At 42.5% G+C, this 19,338-nt stretch overlaps 1 protein-coding gene across 4 annotated transcripts in view; it reads right to left on the bottom strand.

The window, feature by feature from the left end:
* RYK (receptor like tyrosine kinase) overlaps positions 1 to 19,338 on the bottom strand; it is a 152,299-nt gene that overhangs the window by 14,967 nt on the left and 117,994 nt on the right. For all 4 annotated transcript variants that reach the window (XM_077826219.1, XM_077826221.1, XM_077826222.1 and 1 more), the window contains 2 exons: positions 13,465 to 13,534; positions 8,008 to 8,140 (listed from right to left, as the gene is read on the bottom strand). In XM_077826219.1, the coding sequence (XP_077682345.1) occupies positions 8,008 to 8,140; positions 13,465 to 13,534 (203 nt within the window). The remainder of the gene's footprint in view (positions 1 to 8,007; positions 8,141 to 13,464; positions 13,535 to 19,338) is intronic.

Genomic DNA, 19,338 nt, shown 5'->3' with positions numbered 1-19,338 from the left:
AGGAGCAGCAGCCTCTAACTTATCATTCCTATCCACTGATGAAGACAGCAGGTCTCAACATCTTTGCTCCATATCCCTTTGTAATTTTGACAGTGTTAATTAACGGGGAGCTTTGTAGTGGGAGTGTTTAATTTTAAAATGTAATATATAATGTGCAAACATTATGTTACTGCATGTTGTCTGCGCTTTGAGACATTTACTACTTCCGCTGGCCTGCTTTGGGATACTGACACTGATTTAGCATTGTATCATTGCCAGGGCCCTATGTATACTGCAGAATTCACTGCTTCCCACAGATGTGTGCTTCAAGTGCCCAGCTCAAAACTTCTGCAACAGTTATGCCATTTCTATGCAAAGTTCTGAGGCAACATTAAAAATCTGAGACAGAATAAAGAGTGAAGGAGGAATGGCACTCTCAAAGGAGGACTCAGGTTTTATGGTGTTAAGCATTTCCCACTTTCTTACTTTATTTTACATTAAAAGAAAATATTGTCAGAGCTAGTTAATACAAGTCAGTTGTGAAAACAGTCTGTTTGGATTAACAGGGCCTTAAAGCAATAGTACATAAACTGTTATTAAACTGGATTAAAACAGTATGCATCCGATGAAGTGAGCTGTAGCTCACGAAAGCTCATGCTCAAATAAATTGGTTAGTCTCTAAGGTGCCACAACTACTCCTTTTCTTCTCGCGAATACAGACTAACACGGCTGTTACTCTGAAATCTGTAAACTGGATTAGTGTTTTACTGCAGACTCTCTTTGGCACATGAGCAGTGAGTCCGATGTGAAAATTCAGAACACAAACTCCATCAGACGGGCTAATATCTGGATGCCTGGGAAGGAGACAGTGTCAGTCTGTAGACATTTGCAATTTAGAGATCAAGCCACAAAGCAAAAGCAGACACAATCATAGTCCCACAGTTGCTCACAGTACAGTACCTCTGCAAATTAACAGGAAGAAAGTCCTTGACTGCTTGGTACTTAGTGTACAAAGCAAGGATGACTTATTGACCTCAGTGAGCCAGATAGCCCATAAAAATAAAGTAAGTGACAAGTCAATTATCTAGAGAAAGCCAGGCAGTGTTGTGAGAGAAAGATTAAGAGGAGTATGATGGAAAATTATCTTAACAAAATACAGAGGCATGTGTCTGTTATGGTTGATAAAATCCTTTTTCATTCAGATTTTCCGCTTACAAGTGTTTTGTTCCATTTCATTTCTGTTTTAGACAATTAACATTTACTAGGGCTGTCAAGCTTTTAAAAAAATTAATCACACTGTTAAACAACAACAGAATACCATTTATTTAAATATTTTGGATGTCTTCTACATTTTAAAATATATTGATTACAGTTAAAACACAAAGTGTACAGTGCTCACTTTATATTTATTTTTGATACCTGTATCTGCAATGTAAAAAAAACCCCAAAATAAATAGTATTTTTCAATTCACCTAATACAAGTACTGTAGTGCAATCTCTTTATCATGAAAATTGAACTCACAAAGATAGAATTATACACAAAGAAAACTGCATTCAAAAATAAAACAATATAAAATTTTAGAGCCTGCAAGTCCACTCACTCCTATTTCTTGTTCAGCCAACCACTCAGACAAAAAAGTTGGTTTACATCTGCAGGAGATAATGCTGCCTGCTTCTTGTTTACAATGTCACCTGAAAGTGAGAATAGGTGTTCTCATGGCACTGTTGTAGCCAGTGTCTCAAGATATTTACACACCAGATGTGCTAAAGATTCATATGTCCCTTCATGCTTCAACCACCATTCCAGCAGACATGCGTCCATGCTGATGATGTGTTCAGCTTGGTAACAATCCCAAACAGTGTGGACCAACGCACGTTCGTTTTCATTATCTAACTCAGATGCCACCAACAAGACAGTTGATTTTTTTTTTCGGTGGTTCGGGTTCTGTAGTTTCCACATCGGAGTATTGCTCTTTTAAGATTTCTGAAGCATGCTCCACACCTCGTCCCTTTCAGATTTTGGAAGGCACTTCAAATTCTTAAACCTTGGGTTGAGTGCTGTAGCTATCTTTAGAAATCTCACATTGGTACCTTCTTTGTGTTTTGTGAAATCTGCAGTGAAAGTGTTCTTAAAATGAACAACATGTGCTGGGTTATCATCTGAGACTGCTATAACATGAAATATATGGCAGAGCAGGAGACATACAATTCTCTCCCAAGGAGTTCAGTCACAAATTTAATTAATGCTTTTTTTTTTTTTTTAAACGAGCTTCATCAGCATGGAAGCATGTCCTCTGGAATGGTGACCGAAGCATGAAGGGGCATCTGAATGTTTAGCACAGTGGTCCCCAACACGGCACCCGCTGGGGCATTTATGTGCACTCACTGTAAGGGCCGGTGCCAAGGGACGAAGAGGAGAGCAGCGCATCCACCGAAGAACCTGCCACCGAAATGCCGCCGATCAGCGCTTCTGGCGGACAAGCTGCCGCCAAAATGCCACCGCTGAATGCTTCCGGCGGAGAAGCTGCCGCTTAAATGCCACCGAGGAGTGCGGCCACTGGAGAAGCGTCATCACCAAAATGTCGCCGAGAAGCGTTGCTGCCCGCCACACTCTTCTGAAGGCATGAATGTTCTCTTGGCCACAGGAAGATTGGGGACCACTTGTTTAGCATATCTGACACATAAATACCTTGCAATGCCAGCTACAAAAGTGCCATGCAAATGCCTGTTCTCACTTTCTGGTGACAGTGTAAATAAGAAGAGGGCAGCATTATCTCCCGTAAATGTAAACAAACTTGTTTGTCTTAGCGACTGGCTGAAAAAGAAGTAGAACTGAGAGGATCTGTAGGCTCTGAAGTTTTATATTGTTTTGTTTTTGAGTGTAGTTATGTAAAAAACAAAAAACAAAAAAATCTACATTTGTAAGTTGTACTTTCACAACAAAGAGATTCCACTACAGTTCCTGCATAAGGTGAATTGAAAAATACTATTTCTTTATCTTTTACACTGCAAATATTTGTAATAAAAATAATATACACTTTGATTTCAACAACAACACAATACAATATACATGAAAATGTAGGAAAACATCCAAAATATTTAATAAATTTCACTCGGTATTCTATTGTTTCACAGTGCGATAAAAACTACAATTAATCGCGATTAATTTTTTTTAGTTAATCGCATGAGTTAACCACGATTAATCGACAGGTTTAACGTTTACTATAAATGTCATTAGCACAAACACTATTAAAATGTTCCATCTTGGATGACAGTAAGTTCTCTTGTGTAGAAAACAAAATGGAGGAACTAGAGCTACTGGTGCAGGAAGTGAAACCAGATATTATAGGGATAACAGAAACATGGTGGAATAGTAGGCATGACTGGACTACAGGTATTGAAGGGTATGTGCTGTTTAGGAAAGACAGAAATAAAGGTAAAGGTGGTGGAGTAGAATTGTATATCAATGATGAGGTAGAATGTAAAGAAATAAGCGATGGAATGGATAAGACAGAGTCCGTCTGGGCAAAAATTACGTTGGGGAAGAAAACTATTAGAGCCTCCCCTGGGATAGTGCTTGGGGTGTGCTATAGACCGCTGGGATCTAATCTGGATATGGATAGAGCCCTTTTTAAATGTTTTTAATGAAGTAAATACTAATGGAAACTGCGTGATTATGGGAGACTTTAACTTCCCAGATATAGACTGGAGGACAAGTGATAGTAATAATAATAGGGCTCAGATTTTCCTAGATGCGATAGCTGATGGATTCCTTCATCAAATAGTTGCTGAACCAACTAGCGGGGATGCCATTTTAGATTTGGTTTTGGTGAGTAGTGAGGATCTCACAGAAGAAATGGTTGTAGGGGATAATCTTGGTTCAAGTGATCATGACCTAATTCAGTTCAAACTGAACGCAAGGATTAACAAAAATAAATCTGCAACTAGGGTTTTTGATTTCAAAAGGGCTGACTTTCAAAAATTAAGGAAATTAGTTAGGGAAGTGGATTGGACTGAAGAACTTGTGGATCTAAAGGCAGAGGAGGCCTGGGATTACTTTAAATCAAAGGTGCAGAAGCTATCGGAAACCTGCATCCCAAGAAAGGGGAAATAATTCATAGGCAGTAGTTGTAGACCAAGCTGGATGAGCAAGCATCTCAGAGAGGTGATTAAGAAAAAGCAGAAAGCATACAGGGAGTGGAAGATGGGAGGGATCAGCAAGGAAAAAGCTAGCTTATTGAGGTCAGAACATGTAGAGATAAAGTGAGACAGGCTAAAAGTCAAGTAGAGTTGGACCTTGCAAAGGGAATTAAAACCAACAGTAAAGGTTCTGTAGCCATATAAATAAGAAGAAAACAAAGAAAGAAGAAGTGGGACCGCTAAAAACTGAGGATGGAGTGGAGGTCAAGGATAATCTAGGCATGGCCCAATATCTAAACAAATACTTTGCCTCAGTCTCTAATAAGGCTAAAGAGGACCTTAGGGATAATGGTAGCATGACAAATGGGAATGAGGATATGGAGGTAGATATTATCATATCTGAGGTAGAAGCGAAACTCTAACAGCTTAATGGGACTAAATCGGGGGGCCCAGATAATCTTCATCCAAGAATATTGATGGAATTGGCACACGAAATTGCAAGCCCATTAGCAAGAATTTTTAATGAATCTGTAAACTCAGGGGTTGAACCATATGATTGGAGAATTGCTAACATAGTTCCTATTTTTAAGAAAGGGGAAAAAAGTGATCCGGGTAACTACAGGCCTGTTAGTTTGACATCTGTAGTATGCAAGGTCTTGGAAAAAATTCTGAAGGAGAAAGTAGTTAAGGACATTGAAGTCAATGGTAAGTGGGACAAAATACAACATGGTTTTACAAAAGGTAGATCATGCCAAACCAACCTGATCTCCTTCTTTGAGAAAGTAACAGATTTTTTAGACAAAGGAAATGCAGTGGATCTAATTTACCTAGATTTCAGTCAGGCATTTGAAACCGTGCCACATGGGGAATTATTAGTTAAATTGGAAAAGATGGGGATCAATAGGAAAACTGAAAGGTGGATAAGGAATTGGTTAACAGGGAGACTACAGCGGGTCGTACTGAAAGGTGAACTGTCAGGCTGGAGGGAGGTTACCAGTGGAGTTCCTCAGGGATCGGTTTTGGGACCAATCTTATTTAATCTTTTTATTACTGACCTCGGCACAAAAAGTGGGAGTGTGCTAATAAAGTGCGGATAATACAAAGCTGGGAGGTATTGCCAATTTAGAGAAGGACCGGGAAATCATACAGAAAGATTTGGATGACCTTGTAAACTGGAATAATAGTAATAGGATGAAATTTAATAGTGAGAAGTGTAAGGTTATGCACTTAGGGATTAATAACAAGAATTTTAGTTATAAGCTGGGGACACATCAATTAGAAGTAACAGAGGAGGAGAAGGACCTTGGAGTATTGGTTGATCATAGGATGACTATGAGCCGCCAATGTGATATGGCCGTGAAAAAAGCTAATGTGGTCTTGGGATGCATCAGGTGAGGTATTTCCAGTAGAGATAAGGAGGTTTTAGTACCGTTATACAAGGCACTGGTGAGACCTCATATGGAATACTGTGTGCAGTTCTGGTCTCCCATGTTTAAGAAGGATGAATTCAAAGTGGAACAGGTACAGAGAAGGGCTACAAGGTGATCTGAGGAATGGAAAACCTGTCTTATGAAAGGAGACTCAAGGAGGTTGGCTTGTTTAGCCTAACTAATAGAAGGTTGAGGGGAGATATGATTGCTCTCTATAAATATATCAGAGGGATAAATACCGGAGAGGGAGAGGAATTATTTAAGATCAGTACCAACGTGGACACAAGAACAAATGGATATAAACTGGTCATTGGGTTTGAAATTAGATGAAGGTTTCTAACCATCAGAGGAGTGAAGTTTTGGAATAGCCTTCCAAGGGAAGCAGTGGGGGAAAAGACCTATCTGGCTTTAAGATTAAACTCAGTAAGTTTATGGAGGAGATGGTATGATGGGATAATATGATTTTGGCAATTAATTGATCTTTAAATATTCATGGTAAATAGACCCAATGGCCTGTGATGGGATGTTAGATGGGGTGGGATCTGAGTTATTATAGAAAATTCTTTCCTGGGTATCTGGCTGGTGAATCTTGCCCATATGCTCAGGGTTTAGCTGATCGCCATATTTGGGGTGGGGAAGGAATTTTCCTCCAGGGCAGATTGGAAGAGGCCCTGGAGGTTTTTCGCCTTCCTCTGTAACATGGGGCACGGGTCACTTGCTGGAGGATTCTCTGCTCTTTGAAGTCTTTAAACTATGATTCGAGGACTTTAATAGCTCAGAGATAGGTGAGAGGTTTTTCGCAGGAGTGGGTGGATGAGATTCTGTGGGCTGCGTTGTGCAGGAGGTCGGACTAGATGATCATAATGGTCCCTTCTGACCTTAATATCTATGAATCTATGAAAAGGGCCCCATGCCCAAATTAGCTTGTATACTTCTCATTTGCGTTTCTCTTAATGCTATCAGTTCCCACTGCCCATCTCAAAAAACATGAAGCAATTGCTAATACATCATTATATTTAATTTAGTAACATTAAGCCAGCACTTTTGGTAAATTGTTCAAGTTCCAGACACACACCTCCCCTCTCCACCCCTCCCCCCCCTCCCCCGACCTATACGATATAGGTCAAAGGAAATATAGATAAAAGGATTAAGTCACTTCCAATTTGCTGAAGTTTCCTCAAGATTTTCTTTTAAAAAACATTAACAGAGAACTTCAAAATTAAGACTATTAATGGAAGTGTTATGATTAATTTATAACAAGTGCATTAAATATAAATAAAACATTAAGCATGCATAGTTAAGTAACCAAAATTCAAGAAATGTCAAAAGTTAAAGTTGTGCAAACTAACCCCTCTTGTGCGTGCATTATTCTACCGTCTATTTTGTTTCTCAAATATTTTTTTTTAAAGTTAGAACGATATACCTCTGTAGCATCTTCCACTGTGCAGTTCTGTGAATGTTCGAGACAAAGCCTATTACAATTATTAATGTACTATATATGCATGAAAAGAAGTGTGATACTGAATTATATGTCAGAAATAGTAGACAGCTGCGTAATCAAAGATTACAGCAGTGCTCACACTAGGAAGTGGAGTTCAGGTTGCAGTAGAGTCTTAACTTTGGCATTTCTGGGTGGAATGAGAAATTGCAACATTAATATTTTCTTAAAGTTTTTCTGAGAAAAAGAAGGAAATACCCCATACTCAAACTATTTGGCTAGATAACCAAAATGCATACAGCATGTAAGGAGTGCACTCAGGGAGGTAAAGGGTGCCTATGGAGTCACCTCACCGAGCACAGTGAATGAGGCAAGGATCCTACAAAGAACTGCTGCTTTCAAGGCACACCTTAGGAGATGGGGCCACACTGACAGACTGAGTTACAACACAGTGCTGCCTCACTTCCAAGATGCACATGACTGAGGTTATCATGTAGGCAAGAAAATGCACAAGGCAATGGAAGGAAGCTGTTTGGTGCTCAGAATTTTTGAAAACAAGGCAGATATTTAACTACTGATATCGGAACCTCACTTTAGATTCCGATATTTGAAATTCTTGTTCTTGCTCTACAAATGAGGCAAGTAAATTATCATAATATTTTAAAAGAACCTGTGATGTTCAGATGTAAAATATTAATCTGAAAACAGATAGAATGCAAAGTGAAACAAATGATTAATGTAACACTCCCAACTTACAGTAAAAATAGGGAGTTGCTGTAATTAATAAGACACTGGAGTAAACAACTGCCTGTGATAAATGCACAGAAAAATTACTTTTTCTTGTGAACCACAAAACATACACTTCCCATGTCTGATTTTAAGTTTCAACTACGTAACAGGCTTTCCAATTCATTCAGCTCTAGAAAAGTCATCCCTGTACTGTCTCCACAGCTGGATCTTAAAGTCTGAACAAAGTTCTACCATCTAAAACATTGAAGTTTTAAATTAGCCGTTTCTTACCTGAGGATTGTTGGCCTCTACTAACTTGCACTGGCGCAGGAACAGCTTAAGGTTCCCCCAGTTCATGAAAGGCAGCAGCACCATGGGTTTCTCCCCATCTTCTATACAGACATGGGTGATAGGGAGCAGGTTCCTGAAACATGAGAGCAGACACTCCTAATTTTAGAAAGGTGATATCTGATCCAAGTTAGCAAGTCATCTAAACAAAAGAACACACTATAAATGATAAATAGAAGTACAGTAGAAAAGGCAATTGATTATTTAACAAAACAAAGTAACAAGATCTCCAAATAACTTGAAGCTGATGTTTAGGAATGCGTGCAAACATCTGAGTAGCTTTCCATCAAGAAAAAAACTTTTGCATGATCCAAAGCTGATTAAAGATAAAATCCCACTGAAGATTATTCTTTACACAAACTATGAGTGTATCTTCAGTTTGGAAATGTATCCATCTCTTTAAAACGCACCTATACATGTTACAGATTCCATTATATTACAATAAGCATAGTTTATAGAACTGAGCAAAAATTTGGCATTTCCATTTTGCTGGAAAATGATATTTTGACATTTGTCCTACACAAGGAAGAAAAGTCAACATTTGAATATTTTCATGGAACAAAAGTCTTAAAAATACTGAGTTGGAAGTGCCAAATCAAAATGTTTCATTCTGAGTCAGCTTAATTTTAAACTCATCTGCCTGTGATGCTGCAGGGATTTATGGGTGCTGAAGCTACTGTGTCATTACTGGCTGGCTGAATCTCCTAAGATGCACCACGCAAAACAGCAGATCCAATTTAAAAATGAAGTGTTTTGGTTCTGTTCAACAATTCTGATCTGGGTCAAAGCTACCCACATAATATTTTGTTTCAGTGTTCCCCAATTGACTATGGAAAAGTCTTTTACAAAATTCTCAACCAGCGCTAGTAATTTCTTTATATAGTACTTTTGATGCAAATTCCAAAGCCTTCTTTTTAAAATCTGTTTCAGCATTCCAGATCTTCACTACATCAGTGTTTGTATTTTAGTTATGCCTTTGGACTCTAACCAGGATTGCTGTCCCAGTTTCCTAGGCACTACATACATACTGTGACAGGGTCAGGCCAGATGGCTATAGGAGAGTGACAGAAGGCAGATATATTAGCCCCAGGTTAAGTAGGTCCCTTTTCCCTGGGTAAGGTAACAGGGAAGGCTCCAGAACAATCAGGAACTTTCTGGAAACAATTAACGCAGACAGGCTGATTAGAACACCTGCAGCCAATCAAGAAACTGTTAGAATCAATTAAGACAGGCAGGCTAATCAGGGCATCTGGGTTTAAAAAGAAGCTCACTTCAGTTTGTGGTGTGTGTGTGTGTAGCTGGGAGCAAGAGGCACAAGAAGCTGGGAGTGAGAAGGCATACTACTGGAATACTGAGAAGTACAAGCATTATCAGACACCAGGAGGAAGGTCCTGTGGCGAGAATAAAGAAGGTGTTGGGAGGAGGCCATGGGGAAATAGCCCAGGGAGTTGTAGCTGTCATGCAGCTGTTACAGGAGCCACTGTAGACAGCTGCAATCCACAGGGCCCTAGGCTGGAACCCGGAGTAGAGGGCAGGCCGGGGTTTCTCCCCATCCCTCCAACTCCCTACTTGATACCGGAGGAGTTGACCTGGATTGTGGGTTCCACCAGAGGGGAAGGTCTCTGGCCTGTTCCCTGATCCACGAGGTGGATCAGCAGAGATTGCGGGGATTGTTCTTCCTTTTCCCCATGCTGGCCAGTGATGAGGCTAACTGAATGAATGGCAGATTTGAGCCATGAAAGTGGCCAAACTGAGGGCTGCCGTGAACCTCTGAGACGAGCAAATCAGCCAATAAGCACAGGACCCACCAGGGCAGAGGAGGAACTTTGTCACAATACATACATACAAATATACATATATATACAGTAAGAGCCCCTCCCCAGAAAAAGTTTACAATCTAAACACAGAAATCAGATTGGGGGAGAAGGGAGAAAAAAGGAAATATACTTTTACACTGATACATTTGAGCATTTTCATGGGAAGCATTATTTTGTTTATTTCCTTTAATCCAATCTCTCTTTTTAGCCATAAACTAGAATTTTAAATTAAGCATGACTCTGCAAAGAAAAGTGACTTAAAAAGGCAGGGTGGATCTTCTTTGTGTTTCAATGATTTCCATATCAAACTCCTTCAGATTACAAGATTGTTCAATTGCTAATACGTGAGACTTGAATGTTAAGCTGGATCTGAATGTCTAACTGGATTCCTTCCTGCTCACATGCCATTACCAGTAAAGGATTCTGAAGACCAACTGAAGCACTCAGTGACATCTCAAACCCCAGTGAATGAAGATTGTCTTGGATGACGTACATAATTCCCTAAAATACAGACCCCACAAAATCATGACAATAATTCATGTACACTACACTCATGCTATTAAGCATACTTACATCCTAGATTCTTCCTATTTAGCAACACATAGTACTGCCTGGAGGCTTATCCTTTTTTTGCATCCATTGCACTCCTTGTAGATCATTGTCATAACACTACTGGGAGGATTTATCTCTTGATATGTAAGAATACTTAATAGCGTGATGTATAGGTAGTGATAGAATGTAGGTGACAGAATGTACCCAACTCCACACCCTATATACCAGGGGTCTCAAACTCAAATGACCACAAGGGCTACATGAGGACTAGTACATTGGCCCGAGGGCTGCATCACTGACCCTCTGGCCCCGCCCCCACTCCACCCCTTCCATGAGGCCCCGCCCCTGCCCCACCTCTGCCCTGCTCCCACTGCAACCCCTTCCCCGAAATCCCCACCCCAACTCCGTCCCTTCCCTGCCCCCGAGGGGTGCAGGGTGTGGCAGGGGGCTCGGGTGCAGGAGGGGTGGGGCAGGGGGCTCAGGGAAGGGGGGCAGGAGGCATGCGGGGTGCGGGAGGGGTACGGGGTGCGGCAGAGGGCTCAGGGCAGGGGGTCGGGGTCTGGAACGGGGGTGGAGTGCAGGAGGGGTGCGGGGTGCGGCAGGGGGTTCGGCTGCAGGAGGGATTCAGGGGGCGGACTCTGGGAACGGGGAACCGCAGACAATGGGAGTTGTTGGGGGCGGTGCCTGGAGGCACGGCCAAGGCAACACACAGACTGCTGTGCCCCCTCTCCTCCAGGTCCTGGCTGCTTCCTGGAGCGGCACGGGGGCAAGGCAAGCAGGCAGGGAGCCTGCCCTGCCCCCGGTGCACACCGGGCCGGAGCCACTCTAGGTAAATGCTGGGGGGGGGGGCCGCGGGCAGCTGGTGGGCCCCAAGAAATAACCCCGTGGGCTGCATGCAGCCTGTGGGCCGAGTGTGAGAGACCCCTGCTATATACACTACTTCAATAATCTTTGTACCAAGCATGCGTTCTGAGACATCATTTAAAAACTCAATTTTCTGATCAATAACATCATGGCAATATGTATGCAGCAGCATTATATGTGAAGTTATAAACGTAAGCTGAGATCATGACTAAGGCTAAACTGGCACTGCTGCGATCGATGCAGTTGTGTCAATTTAACAGGTCTGGTGAAGATATGCTAAATCAATTCGAGAGCATCTCCCATCGACACAGTGGAGTGTAGACACCGGGGTAAGTGGATGTAGCTACATCGACTTCAATTACATTATTCACGTAGCTTAGATCTATTTACCATGGTAATGTAGACCAGCCCTAAGGTTTGGTCTACTCTACAGAGTTTGGTCAATGCAAGGCTACTTATGTCGACCTGTGAAGTGTCTACATTTAATTTCATTCTCACCAACGTAACTGCCCGACTACATTGACTTATCTCCATCTCCATGAGCAGTGTAGTCAAGGTCGATGTAGTCTGGTGTTATTTACATTGACAGTTACTGGCTTTCAGGAGCTGTCCTACAAATGCCCCTACACTGACAGTACAATTGATACAAGTGCTCCTGGTGAGGATGTGCACCACCAATACCAGGAGTAAAGCGTAAAGAGTGCACAAGTGGTGTAATTACTGTGGCAGTTGTATGTTGACGCAAGTCAGATTGACTTAATTTTGCAGTGTAGACGTGGCCAGTAAGTTTTCCGGAGATGTCTAGGGAACAGCCAAACCAGTTTCTCAGAGACAAAGGGCAAGCTGATGCCTCAGACAGGTGTAAACAAGGCTGATGGACCAACTACTTGCCAAGCAGCCATTCTTTGGCAGGAAAGGGGCGCAAAAAAAAAAAAATCTACATCTTAGTAAAGAAACAGCACAGAAAGTCCCCTTCCACACAGACTGCCTGTTCTCCTTGCTCCCAGGTGGAAATGCTTCCCACAGGAAGGACAGGACTATAAGAAGATGCAGACATCCCAAGGCACCCCCATTTCCCCACCATTAATTTATTCATTGCGTGAGTACGGACAAAGGAAGCAGCCATTAAACAGAAATGGTCCCGGCCTAAGAAGTTTGTCCAGTAAGACTGTTGAGATCATGTGGTGAGAAACTGTGCTTTGAATTTAATATAGTTTGTTAAGTTAGGCACTAGTTGCATTTTATCTTTATTTTTCTCGTAACCATTTCTGACTTTTAGGATTCATTACTTGTACACATTTAAAATCTCTCTCTCTGTAGTTAATAAACTTGTTTTATCTAACCCAGTGTGTTTAAACTGAAGTGTCTGGGAAACTCCCTTTGGGATAACAAGATGTGTGCATATAATTTCTATTAATAAAATGACAGTCTTTAAATAAGCTTGTACTGTCCAGAAGAGAGCTGGGCAGTACAGAACACACATTTCTGGCAAGAAATTAGGCCTGGGGGTGTCTTGGGGACACCCCCACAATATAATCAAGGCTAGCAAGAGCCAAAGCATGGCTGGTTAGCTGCAGCACACAGACGTAGCTGGGTTTGACCTGCATTCTGGAGGCTGTCTGTAAGCAGCCCATGCTGGAAGCTAGAGTAGCAAAGCAGTGTAAAGGGCACCCCAGGTTAGAGGGCAGGGGTGATACAGATAGTCTGGAGTGTGTATGTCACAGTGGTGTACAGGAATTATTGGCAGGATTTTGTGATGACTGTGTGCTACTGGCTATGGCTGGAAGATAACAGGGGTGTGGATGGGATGTAAGTCTGACAGCACATATGCTGCCTTCTTCAGCATCAGCAAGACAGCACATGTAACAAACCTGTTAATTTATATAGTCTCTGGAGCAAGTGCCTGCAGCACTTCATGGGATTGTGAGGTGCTAAAAGGTGCATGCTAAATGCTCTTTACTTTAGTGTTCATTCTTAAAGAGCCTTTTCAGCTTTTTATAACTTTGCCAAACATTTTTTGGCTGAAGTACTGTACATTTAAGTTTGGAAGTGATTTGTTTCTGAAATTTTTAGCACTGAAAAGCCGCTTAAATATTATCTTCAATACACATGGATATAAATTTAATTTCACTCTCACCATAAGAGGCTTTAAAGTAGCAGTACTGACCTGTGATGAAGGCCTCGGAGTTTACAGCTTTCTGTCAGCATCATTGTCACTTGCACTTCTGAGGCTTGATCTAAAAAAGACAAGACAAGAAGGAACTGTGACCGTTACTCGTTCTGGAAACAAACTAAAGTGTAATTTTTTACAAAACTGGTTAAATAGGCACGTGCACAAGTGACCAAAACTGATTTTCAATAGGCCAGTTTAAATAAATCAAGTGAATAGACAGACCCAAGATCCTTCTAAAGTGAATGCAAAAGTAGTTATCAGCATTAAATATTGTCTTTATTTTCAGCTTGTAGCCAGCTGTGGATATACTAGATATTTTTTCATGCTTCAACTGCATGCTAAAGAATACCTAATTTGATTTATTATTAGATTTATTAATTTTAACTAAATATCAAGTAAGGTAGGTGAGTTTTGATGGCTATTTTTATAACACTCCTCCCTTCTTTCACCACCACTCACAAAAAATAACCCATGCACTTACAGCGAGAACTCTACAACAATCACATATTACAGCGAAGAAAAAACTGACCAATTTAAAAAAAAAACAAAAAAACCTCATTTTGAAGTTTATACATTTCCTCTCCTAATTTTTTTAAATGACCTTTTAAAAACAAAACAAGGATTCCACAAACGTATTGTGGAAAATCCCTTACTGAAGCTTTCTTACAACTGCTCCAGAATCCTTCCTATCCTCACATATGCATAGCCAACCTATGGAATTCACTTCCACAAGATACTGAGTCCGAGCTTGGTAGGGTTCAAATTGTCATCTTGTTCACATGGGTGCCTAAAATTCAGTTAGATTAGATAAGATACAAATGTAAAATGTAAACCCTTGTACCTAGGAGGTAAGTCAACTGATTGGTGTGAGCAGAGTTTCCTGTAAGGGCATGTTACTTTATTAATGTCCATTATGAGGGGGCCATACCTTAATCTGCAATATATGGTATTGATTAACTTTTGACAAGGATAGTGAATCACTGGTTTAATCTGATATGACAATTTTTTTAATAGCAATCCTATGTTTGATTACTACAAACCCTCACCTGTAGCACTTCCTGCCCGGAAACGTTAGAGTTTCCCAGTGAGGCAGGAGTGGGTGTTTCTGAGCAGAGAGACAGGTGTTTGAAAACCTTCTGAGCTGGGAGGGAGCAATGAGAATTGGTTTGGTTAAGTGAAAAAGGGAGTAGGGTCAATTGGTGAATGTGTATGTAGGTAAAGAGGTTGGAGGGGGAGGGGAAGAGGGAAAGGAAGGTGCTTGGGACAAGTATCACAGGGATAAATTTTGCTGTGCTCGTCCCAGGATATTAGAGAGAAGGTGGGCAAGGGGATATCTTTTCTTGGATCAACTTCTATTGGTGAAAGACAAGCTTTTGAGCTACACAGAGCTCTTCTTCAGGAATATATATCATTTTCTCCCTACCTGGCACCCTTTACAACAGGACAGTCACTGTACAAAATCCTCTAGTGGACTGTTAGCCTCTATTTGTGGTTATGCTGCTGGAAGCAAAGACCTGAAGCAGCTTAGTGTGCTCAGTATGATTTCTCCCCATATCAGTGCTGGTACACAGGCCACACTGAAGATCGCACTGGACTGTTTGAATAGGAGTCCTAATTTGGAGCATTGGTAGCAGAGACGAAATGGGGAGGAGTAAGGTACTCCCACCCCCACAGGGCAGAATTAAGGTTATCTTGTGGGAGAAGCTGCACCTTAACTGCATTTTGCAGAATATAGAAATCTGTGTAGTATTTCTTGCAACAGGAGGCTTTTGGGGGGGTATATGCTGCTGAGGCCTTAATTGAGCATTTCCTAGTTTTATAAGGCTTTATAAGTCTCATGTTATGAAAGGGTATGGTGAGCTTTCTGATAAGCGATTTAAATATGCAGTGAAGGAGACAAAAATTCCTATGTAGTCTTGTGCACCAAATGAGAGAAACCTCAACATTTTATTAAGATGGAGGCTTGTCTACACTACAGACTTTTGTTGACAAAAGTTAGCTTTCATCGACAAAACAGTGGGAGTGTACACCCTGAAACACTCCTCTCACCAATATAACTCCTCTGCTACATCAACAAAATAAAACCACGTCAACAAACAACATAGAGGTTTTTGTGGCGCAGAGTGACACAGCATCAGTGGAGACACTGGGCTTACTTATATCGCCCTAACTGGCCTCCAGGAGGTGCCCCACAATGCCCATCATGACCACTCTGGTCAGCAGTTTGAACTCCGCTGCCCTGCAGTTACACAGGCATGTGCCCACCCCCATTTAAAGGCCCAGGAATTTCTGAAATTCCTCTTCCTGTTTGCTCAGCCTGGACTGTTCACACAGCATGTTCCTAGCTGACCATGCTGGCTTTCCGCAACAGACATGGTCCTGCTTGGAGTACACCAGAGCTGTTGGATCTGTAGGGAGAGGAGGCTGTGCCGTTGCAGCTTCGCTCAAGCTGTAGGAATTTTGGTATCTACGGGAAGATTGCTTGTGGCATGCAGGACACGGGACACAAAAGGGACACGCAGCAATGCTATGTTAAGATCAAGGAGCTGAGGCAAGCATACCAGAAGGCAAGGAAGGCCAACCATCGCTCTGGTGTGGCACCAAAGACATGCTGCTTTTATGAGAAGCTGCAAGCCATACTCAGTGGTGACCTCAGTGCCACTGCCAAGAGCCCCGTGGATACTTCAGGGGGACTGGAGGCAATAGCCAGCAGAGTCAATCCCAAAGACCAAGTGATGGATGAGGAAGTGGAGTTGGAGGGGGACATGGGACATGTGATAGGGTTGTCTGGTGACATGGCAAGCCAGGACCTAATTTTGACTCTGGAGGGGTCTAGCCAGTCCCAGCACGCTGGCTCTGGTGTGCATGAAGCAGAAGAGACAAGCTCTGGTAAGCATGCCTTTTACTTTGATATGCACAATGATAGGAGACTGAGGTCTCATTTACTTTGTTATATGACCGAGGAGAGATAAGGGATAGAAATTAACAGAGCCTACACAGCTATGCAGTGGGGGACCAGTGGAGAAGTTTGTCCCAGGAATCCTCCATCATGATCTCTAGGAAGCTTTCCTGTAGGTACTCTGTAATCCTCCCCACAAGGTTCCTTGGCAGAGCTGCCTTGTTCCTTCCCCATGCTGTAGGAAACTTTGCCATGCTAACTGGCAATTATTTCTGCAGGGACCAAAGTGGCATACAGGTGAACATGTGGACCCTGTGAAGCCGCACACATCCAGGAGCAGTACCCTTGCATCCTAGGTTACTCTCAGGAGTGAGATCGGATTCAATTACCCCAGCTTATGGAAAAGAGTGCAATATTTAGAATACTCTCCCTAAGTACATGTAGTGACCCTCTTCACAAAACTCCAGACCTTTTGTCCCTTTTTGCCCATCCCCCCTTCCCACACTGAACTCACCATATTTGGGACTCTCGCTGAGCTGTGTGCAAGCCAAGGAACAATGAGAAAGAGGTGTGTGTGACTTTTGTGATTCACAGTGTGTGCACTCACAATACTGTCTCTGTTTATTGTTTCCTGCAGATGTGTCCTTGAGGACCAACTCCTACACAGCGGCGGAGCACCTCCATCTGATAAGGAGTTGAACCAGCAGGAGTAAGGACGATATGTTTCATGAAGTGCTGCAGTCAACAGATACAGCAGATAGCAAAACAAGAGTGTGGAGGAAGACAAATTCAGATTGGATAACCTTGAAAGGACACAGGAGCAGGAGAGGATGATAAAGCTACTGGAGAGTCAGACAGAGATACTCAAATCTCTTACAGAGCTGCAGTCTGAGCACATCTGTACACGACTCCCCCTGCAGCCAATACAGAACGCTATTCCATGCCCTCCCCAAACTCCCTCAACACATTCCTCACATGTTCCTGTTCCTTTGCAGTACCCTTTGCACTCCCTCCCTAGAGACTGGTTTCACGATGAAAGCTGGAGTTACAGCTGTGAGAGCCTTAACTGAGAGACTGTCCCTCACTGGTATGTCCTGTTTGCAAGCAAGCAAGCAAACAAAAAGGCATTTTATCCTTTAATTAAAGTGTAGTCTTTGAAACAAAATGAGCCTGTGTGTCATGCACACGGTATTTGCTGCTAAAATTCAAACAGTGGCTATAGGCAGGAACATTAGCTCACTACAATTAAAGCTCAGGAAGAAAGCATTATGGGGGTCATTCAAGGCTGCAAGTAAACATTGCCTGGCCAAATGTATCACAAAGACACATTACTGGGGCTCTGTGTTCCCTGTAAGCTGTGCACTCGGGAAGCCACGCAGGAGAGATGTAAGTGCTGCCCAGCTGATAGCAGAGCACACACAGCCAGCAGCATGTGTTCAGGTGCCTTTCCCCCAAATTGCTCCATCCTGCAGCTGCTCTCGGGACCCTCCTGCTGGCTGTGCAGAGCCAGGGGGGCGGGGAGGGTGCTGATGTTAGGGTGTCCCCCTCCACTGTACCCCTTCTCCGCAGAGCATGGCAGAGGGGACAGCCTGGCTCAGGAGAACTTGGAGCTGTTGCGGTTTGAGAGTGTGCCTTTCTTAAAGAGACAGTGCACTTTTTCTGAGATTTCCCCAGCAGCCAGCTCAGTGTCTCTCTCTCTCTCTCACACACACACTCACTCTCTCTCCCCCACTCCATGTACCCCAACTTCACAGAGCAGGGGAGGGGAGACAACAGGGCTCAGAACAGAGCAGGAGACTTTCAGTGAGCATCTTAGAGAGACAGTGCAAGGCTTTCCCCAGCAGCCTCCCCCCGCCCCCCACACACACTGTCTCTCTCTCTCTCTCACACACACACTTTCACACTCACCTCCCAAAACATACTTGTATTATTATTGTTACTTCTTCTTGGAACTTCCTGCATATACATATATTCTCTGTAATTTTATTCTTTCAAAAAGTGTTATTTTAATGTTTTGACTGGTCTATGCATTTCATAATTTTTACTTCTCTAACACTTAAAATTTAATTCTTAGAGTACTGAGTACTAAAATGCCTAACTTGTCCTAGCTGGAGTAATTATCCCTACGATAACTTTTTTAAAATATATATTATATCTAGGTTTTTTGTTTCTACTGGTGGAACACACAGACATATACCTCGGTGCACATAAAATGTATTCCGCACATGGATGGAAAAAATTAGAGGGAACATTGCTGGGGCTCATTGTCAAAATGCTCCTTCAAAGCCTCCTTGATTTGAATAGCCCCCCACTGAGCCCCTCTAATTGCCCTAGTATCTGGCTGCCCAAAATCAGCAACCAGGTGATCCACCTCAGCGCTCCATGCCTGGGGAAGCTTTTCCCCCTTCGCTCCGCAAATATTATGCAGAGCACAGCAGGCTGCTACGACCATCAGAATATTGTCCTCATTGAGATCTGATCTGCCAAAAAGGCACCACCAATGACTTTTTAATCTGCCAAAGGCACATTCAGCAGTCATTTGGCACCAGCTGAGCCTGCTGTTGAAGCGCTTCTTGCTGTTATCTAGGTTTCCTGTGTAAGGCTTTGTGAGCCAGGGCAGCAAGGTGTAGGTGAGGTCTCCCAGGATCACTACTGCATTTCCACATCCCCCATTGGAATCTTCTGGTCTTGAAAGAAAGTCTCAGCATGCAGCTTTCTATACAGTCCAATGTTCCTAAAGATGCATGCATCATGAATCTTCCCTGACCAATCCACACTGATGTCAGTGAAACACCCCAATGATCCACCAGCGCCTGCAAAACCATGGAGAAGTAGCTCTTATGATTGATTTATGCCATCGCAAGATGGTCTGGGGACAAAATTGGGATATGTGTGCCATCTATCAAAATTGGGATATGTGTGCTATAAAGTATTTCCTGCACCTTAGTCAAAGTCTCAGCCCTTCATAG

The sequence above is a fragment of the Eretmochelys imbricata genome, chromosome 9 (assembly GCF_965152235.1).
Source record: "Eretmochelys imbricata isolate rEreImb1 chromosome 9, rEreImb1.hap1, whole genome shotgun sequence".
Classification (NCBI taxonomy): domain Eukaryota; kingdom Metazoa; phylum Chordata; order Testudines; family Cheloniidae; genus Eretmochelys; species Eretmochelys imbricata.
The sequence above is the reverse complement of the archived record's forward strand: the minus strand, read 5'-3'. Positions and strand labels throughout refer to the sequence as shown.